The sequence below is a fragment of the Artibeus jamaicensis genome, unplaced genomic scaffold (genome assembly GCF_021234435.1).
Source record: "Artibeus jamaicensis isolate MK-2021 breed Jamaican fruit bat unplaced genomic scaffold, CSHL_Jam_final contig_465, whole genome shotgun sequence".
NCBI lineage: Eukaryota > Metazoa > Chordata > Mammalia > Chiroptera > Phyllostomidae > Artibeus > Artibeus jamaicensis.
This window is the reverse complement of record NW_026521843.1, coordinates 30,672,848-30,680,369: the sequence shown is the minus strand read 5'-3', so window position 1 is coordinate 30,680,369 and position 7,522 is coordinate 30,672,848. Positions and strand designations below refer to the sequence as shown.

The 7,522-nt window shown below is 46.1% G+C and overlaps 1 protein-coding gene across 1 annotated transcript in view; it reads left to right on the top strand.

Annotated features, from left to right (window-relative positions):
• Positions 1-1,597: 1,597 nt before the first annotated feature.
• LHCGR (luteinizing hormone/choriogonadotropin receptor) overlaps positions 1,598-7,522 on the top strand; it is a 51,613-nt gene continuing 45,688 nt past the window's right edge. The window contains exon 1 of the mRNA XM_037161240.2: positions 1,598-1,761. Coding sequence (XP_037017135.2) covers positions 1,598-1,761 — 164 coding nt within the window. The remainder of the gene's footprint in view (positions 1,762-7,522) is intronic.

Below are 7,522 nucleotides of genomic sequence, written 5' to 3'. Positions count from 1 at the left end.
AACCATAATTTCACTGTGTTCTATCAATGGCTTTAGACTCAGGTGCTATGGCCACAACTGCTCAGCTAGGTTGAATCAGACTAGGCTTCAGAGTGGGAATGACATTGGGACGAGTCATGAAGGACAACTAGCAGTTTATGTAATGGAGTAAGGAAAAGGAGGGAAAAAAAATCATTCCAGGTCAGGGGAACAGCAAATGCAGGGGTATGAAAGGGTGAAGAGTAGCCAGGTAAACAGGTGGAGACAGGGACCCAGAAAATGAGGACAATCCTGTAGCCACAGCTTTGTTTTTCATATCATCTAGCACAATGCTGTCATCTAGCAAAGCCCAATGATTTTCTTTAAATAACCTTTTAAAACTCTGCCTTCCTTGGGCAAAAGACTCCAAGAGACCAGAGACTGGTCGCTGAGCCAGTCTGCCTGGGAGAGCTAGCTTCAGCACAGAAGAAAGGAAACTGTTTTTACTTCCTGTCTGTACAGTCTTTGATACCTTCCCAGCTCTCGAAATCCAGCTCTTCCAAAAAGTCTTCCAGGATTTCCAGAGTCCAAATAGAGGCCTTGGAAGGAAGGCAGGAAAGTGTTTTAATGATTAAATTAAATAGGGGAAATTATGGATCCCCAGGTTTACCATAAATTCTGCCTCCTTTCAAAGTCCTTGGTATGTAGATCATACAGTAATATTTTGCACTGATGGGAGAAAACAGGTGATAGACATGATTCAAACAGGCTTCTGCTACTTACAAGCTGTGTGACTCTGGGGAAGTTGCATAACCTCTCGGGGCTCTGGGGAAGTCACATAACCTCTCGGGACATCACTTTTCTGTTTTAACACCTGCTCCTTTGCTGTGAAGTTTAGCCTCCCATTTAAGTACCTGCTGTATATTGCTAAAGCCGTTTCATTCATTCAACAAATCTTTACCTTGTAAAGCCAGAGGAATACAAAAATTAATCTGAACTGTATTTTGCTCGCTAGTACATCACCATTTACAGTGGAGATCAGAACAGACTCAGGTCGCAAGGAGGAAAGCTGTTACTCCGAGCAGAACACTGAGACAGGACTGGGGAAGTTGGGAGGACAGAGAGAATTTGAGTGTGGAGGGAGACGGTGGGGAAGAAAGAGAAAGGAATTAGGGCTGAGACTGAAGGAGAGGAGCTTCTCAGCTGCACACTTTCGCCCTTCGGCAGATTCCGAGCGACCAATTACGGGTGGGCCCATCACAGATGAAATCCGAGAGGTTAGCGGGAGTGACACAACTCATTCAACTTCACACTCACAGTCACAGCAGAGCCAGGGCCAGAATTCAGAACTCCCCACCTCTCATCCAAAGCACACACCATTACCAACTCGGCCTCCTAGAACTGGGGCTGTTTGCAGATGTGGCAGACAGGATAGTCCAGGGAAAGCTGCAGTGGGGAAGCGATGATGGGGGTCACAGAACAGAAATTCAGCTGCAGGGAGCGCCACCGGGGAAGAGGTGGGCGGGAGGGAGGAGGTGGGAGGACAGACCTAGGGGCGGGGAGAGGGGCGCGGGCTGCACTCCAGGGCTGTCAAGGGCACCCGCCCAGCTGCAAGAGCCCATCCTCAGGCTCTTCCACCATGGGGCGGCCGTTCCCAAAGCTCTGGCTGCTCCTGGCGCTGCTGTTGCTGCCGCTTCCCGCGCTGCCACAGGCGCTGAGCCGGGTGCACTGTCCCGCGCCCTGCAGCTGCCCGCCCGATGGCGCCCTGCGCTGTCCTGGCCCGCTGGCTGGCCTCACTCAACTGTGAGTATGTGCCCCCACCCTAGGACCTTCACTTGCTCCTAGCCACCTTGCCACCATACTCTTTGTTCCCCTTTACCTGGAATCTTGAAGGAAGACCATTCATCCTATCAAAACTCACCTCCTTTTAGGGTGAAGAGAAGCCAAAGCGTGAGGTCTTTACCATCCTGTGCCGCACCTTGGATCTGGGCCCCACCAGCTGGCACAGCCTCCAGCCCCTAGCAGCCCCAGGTCCCCTCTTTCTCCTTGGTTGCGGCCACAGCAGGGGGTGCGGAACTACCGAGAAGCCAAAGGGAACAGGGTGGCTGATGCTCCTCAGTCAACCGCTGTCTCTTCCAGGAGAATCTTGTGTGGTCTTTGAACCTTGGGTCTGCCAGGTTGGTGAAGGTTACTGTGACCCCTGTCGCCCTGTGGTCCTCTAGGAACGAAGTGTTCAGGCCCTATGGCCGGAGCGACCTGAACGCAGGCTGTTGGGAAGCTGCCTCCCCTATCCAGGGCACACCTACACTTTAGTGAGCTCCACCCTGTCCCGTGCTTACTTGTATTTCAGTCAAGGCCTAATCAACCTAAGCCCTCGGGTCCCACCTGGGGCACACCTGCACCACCTCCACACTCACGACTGCAGGCAGGTGGAGGAAGTTGTTTCCTGATGTGATAGAGTAAAGAGGAGAAGGGGGGCCTTTAATGTATCAGAGTCTTACCCACTCTCCTTTGTTCAGTTTAGAAAAAGGTACCACACATAATATGATTCTGTTTATAGGAAATGTCCAGATACACAGAAAGTCGACTAGGAGTTGCCAGGTTGCAACACAGGCATGGTGACTGCTAATGGAAGCAGGTTTTGGGGGCGACAGAAATGATCTAAAACTAAATGGTGGTGATGGGAGCACAACTCCATGAATGTACTGAAAACCATTGCATTGTACACTACAAATGGGTGAATTTTGTGATGTACGAATTACATTTCAATACAGTTGTTAGAAGATAAAACAAAAGAATAGTAGTGCTCTGAAAGTCTCCGAAAGGCACAGGTTGGTGGAGGTTTAATTGTTATGTTCTAAGAAGTAGAGGTGGTACAATTCCACGCTGGGGGAGGAAAGAGACACTCCCTGCCCCTCCCAAATTCCTTGGGTCCCAGCAGTCTGTCCAAGGCCCACTTCACTGAGGGGAGTGCCCTCCCTCCTGAGAGTCTGGACTTTTCCCCTAGAAGAGTTAGTGGCCTTCAGTGAATATTTGTGGTTGACAGATACAGTTTAAAGGTTGAGGGGTTTATATTAATTAGTTTCCATTAATTACCTTGTCAGCTCAATTCCCTGAAGGTGAGGACCATGATGATAGAATGTTTCAATCAATCAACAAATCTATGGAACTTGCCTTCAAAGTCCCAGCCCTTGTCCTTCTCTGACGAGCCTCTCATCTTGCTCTCATGAATGATTGTGCCACTAACTGCCTGTCTCTCTCACCTGGTACTCATCATACGAATTATGGCACACTGAGATCCAAAGAGATGCAATAACCCACCCAAGGTCCCACAGCTAACGAGTAGCAAAGACACGTCATCTGTTAATGATCTTTCTATGTTTGCTTTCTTAGTAAAAAAATTACCCCGTCACATATATAATTTTTCCCAAAGTTGGCACTGAGTAGACAGTAGACACCCCCCCCCCCAAATGGGAGGCAGGGAGAAGAAGTACACCGAGTCCCAGCTCCTTTCAGACTCAGCTTTTTCCTGAGATCACTCAACAATTCTTGCTGCCACGGCCATGGTGGCCTTGGGAGAGAATCTATTCCCTAGAGAAGACTAAAGTGAGAAAACAAAAGGAAACAAAAATTTTCTTGTTGCCCACAGTTTCAAGAAGCTGAGAGTCCCTTAAAAAAATTTTAAGGGCTGATTAGGTTTGAGGGTGGGGTGTGAGACAAGGTAAGAACTGCCGGCATGCTAAAGCTGGCTAGTCTCCCTCTCAAAAAGGAGCTGGTTGTCCAGGCCCTGAAGCCGTTTGCCATCCCTGTGGGGTTCTGCAAAATCATTAACTCCCTCTCTTCACACGCACTATCTTGGCACCCACACCAGGAGCATCTTCTCAAGACATGTAGACCCCTTAGGTCAACAAGTGTGCTGCCCCTCACAAGGTTGGACTTCCTGAGAATCGGACAGTTGAGTCTGACCTCATCCTTCAGGTGAGAACGCTATGGGGGTGGGGCCAGTAAAGGCCCAAATGGGGTAACTTTTTAATCAGGATGTGGTGACTTCAGCATCAATATGACCAAAGAGATTCACAAGAATAGAAGGGTAGGCCTGGCTGGTGTGGCTCAGTGGATTGAGTGCCAGCCTGCAAAGCAAAGGGTCACTGGTTCAATTCCCAATCAGGGCACATGCCTGGGTTGCAGGCCAAGTCCCCAGTAGAAGGCACTGGAGAGGCAACCACACATTGATGTTTCTCTCCCTCTCTTTCTCCCTTCCTTCCCCTCTTTCTAAAATTAAATAAAATAAAATCTTTTAAAAAAGAATAGAAGAGTAAACATTTCAAGGCGATGTTGCTCAAAGTGTGGTCCCAGACCAACAGCATGAGCATCACCTGGGGAATGTCGCAAGCGCACCCTCGGGCCCCAGCCCCAGTCCACTGACTCGGCAGCTCCGAGGGTGTGGTCCTGCGGTCGGGTTTAATGAACTCCCCAGGTGATTCTAATGCACGCTGAACTGTGAGACCCAAGCTATTGCTCTCCACCGAGCACATAACCTCCTGAAAAGCAAGAAGTATGTCTTGAACTTCCTGCTGCCATACACTTCCCTTCTGTGTCCCCACTGCCCTGCCCCCCACACACATCCACAATATCTATTTGCTGCAAAGGCAGCTGTGATCAAATTAAAACCCAAACTCCAAGACATGTGGAAAATAAACAAGATTGAGAAAAGTTTTTTTTTTTTTTAATCTTTAAAGAAGAAGAGGGGGAGGAAGTCATGGAGGCCAGGCACTGATGATACAAGGGGTGGGAGTAATACTCAATGGAGTGGGGTCTCAGTGGGGGGGGTGGAGAGCATTAGTCTTAGATTGTAGGGAAAGGGTTAATCTTGGAAAAAACAGGGAGAGTCCTGAGGCAAGAAAATGGTTGGGAAAAGGTGCCCTGACTGGTGTGGCTCAGTGGATTAAGCGCCAGCCTGTGAGTCGCTGGTTCAGTTCCCAGTCAGGGCATGTGCCCGGGTCGTGGTCCAGGTCCCCAGTTGGCCGTTGATGTTTCTCTCCCTCTCTTTCTCCTTCCATTTCCATCTCTAAAAATAAATAAATAAATGATCTAAAAAGTATTTTAAAAAACACTGAGGTAAAGGACAGGAAATGTATATGGGTTCGTGCTGAAGTCCTCATTTTCTTAATGATGAATGGATGAAATGGTAAATGGTAACTACAAGACAGACAAATGTTATGAATAACGAGTTATCAGGAGTTTGGAAAAGAAGAGAACTGAAATTATGAGATAAGACTTCCAGAAAAAGAGGGATGTCGCCTTGCACTAAGTTATCCACAGGATTCACTCAGCAGAGAGGAGAGGAGAGGAGCACACCCGTTCTGGGGGCTGGAGAAGGACAATGCCACGGAGCGCCTTAGAGTTCGTCAGCAGCCCCTCAGTAGGTACTCGTTTATATTTCAGGCCTTGTTGGTCCTATCTTTTAAGACCTCCAACCAACATTCACTATTTGATTTAAAAGGGTGGAGGGGAACTGTGCATTATAAATGCTTGTCCTTGACAAGCCCACTACTTGCAAATTTTGAAGATGGTATTGCTCAGTTTTTCATATCTCTCCAACCCTTCCACATTTTATTAAAACTTAGGTATTTAAAATCTAAAATGTGATGCAAAAAAAGCCTCCCACTTTTCACTCATTTTAATTGGGGAATAAAAAATAGAAAAAATGATTTAATTTTTTTTCTTTCTTTTTCTTATTAGTTCCAGACAACTGGAAGGGAAAGAAAAAAAAATCTCACCTTGCCTATGGTTATATAAAGATCTTTGTCTCTATGACAACAGAAAGGTTGATCTGCTTGATATAGAAACAGCTTCTGAAAAATCTGTTAGTAAGAAAATGCTAATAATAATTATGGAAATTTATTTTTTGCATGTTGTTCCTACTAAACAAAGATTAAACTTTTAGACTGTATTATAAGACAATCCAGAGATTTTGGAAAGATAAAATGTGCTGTACTCATGAGTCCAGCTTCAGAAGAGGATGTCAGTATCCTGACATCTTTCATAAATGTCTTTCTCCTTCTTCCACTTGCAGTGGAAATCAGGGTCCAGGATAGTATTTAATGTTGTAGGGGTATGTATAGGAAGAGTGTGTGGTCCCTGACCTTGAGGAGTCCACAGTCTACATGGAGAGATACCCAAGAGACTGATGTACACAGGAAAAGAGGCAACATGGCTCAAAGGAAATTCAAGAATAGACCAATCACTATGGGCTGAAATCTCCAAAGGAAGGCTTCACAAGCCAGGGGACATGAGGCTGAACCTTGAAGAAGAAGAGGAAAGAAGAGTCCAGGTAGAAGAACCACAGCTTATGGTAGACTAGAGAAACACAGAATAAGGTTGAATGGATTTTTCTCTTATTATACTCTCTCAGGCTCTTTGGGGGGAATTTTTTAAAGGGAAGAAAATAATATCACCAAAAACAGTTGAGTAGATTAACAGATAGTTGTTCATTTTTTTTCTTTTTCTGCAAAAAGAAAAAATTCCAATATGTAGTTCTTGACTAATAAACTTTCAAAATCATTCTTGGATAGTTAACTGCAAAGACATTAAGCAAAAATCATGATTTGGCATCATTTCCCCATGAAGCTTCCCCCAACGTACCCCACCCACCAACGCACACATACCCACTTGCTTTAATTCCCTGGACTTACATACACTTTTGCACATATCCCACCATAGTGTAAGATTCCCAGAATTTCTCAGGTAGTATGGTTAAACTGTTTACTGAGCTACACACAGGGCACTCAGATAGAGGAGACAGCGGGATAACAGCCATGAACCAATGTAAAAGGAAACTTGTGTTCATTAGCATGCACCCTATCTGCATGTCATTTAAAAATTCCCCATCCTAGAGAATAGGGAAACCAAGGGTGCTGTGGGCACTGGAAGGAGTTTTCTGTGTTACATCAACATCTAGGTCCCAGATTTTGCAGACCCCCTGGTCTGTCCTTTGAAAGCTTCAGGAAGGCAAGACTGAAGGCTTACCTATATTAATATACCCCAGACAGATTATTTTAATTTTATGGTCTATGAAATTTACTAATTAGGAAAAAAATCAGTCCCCAGCCCAGGATTCATTAAAACAAAACCACCACCGAGGCAGCCTGAATTGAGACCCATGGATCTCCAGCCCAGACACCAGGTAGGAGCCTACAGGACAGACTGGAAGCCTACCAAATTCATGCCAGTAGGGCAGTTTGTCCTATCCTCAGCTTCCCTAAACCTGGCCAGACCAAAAAATCTCAGAATTCAGAAGCTCATGTCCCACCTCCCTACCCCACAAAAACGCAAAGGCCCCAGGTAGTGGTTGATCTTCAACCTTAGTTGACTCAGCTTCCCCAGCTAAAACTTCAAGGCAATTCTTAAACATGGCTGTGCCTATAAATAGGCTCCTTGGGGGAAGCTTTGCAAGAACCAGATTTTATTAGCTTAAAAATCATCCTTTTGGGGAAAGTGAATGATGGCCCCTAGAGAGACACTAAATAGCAAGCAACAGAGTTTCCAAAGTCTCAGTGGAAGT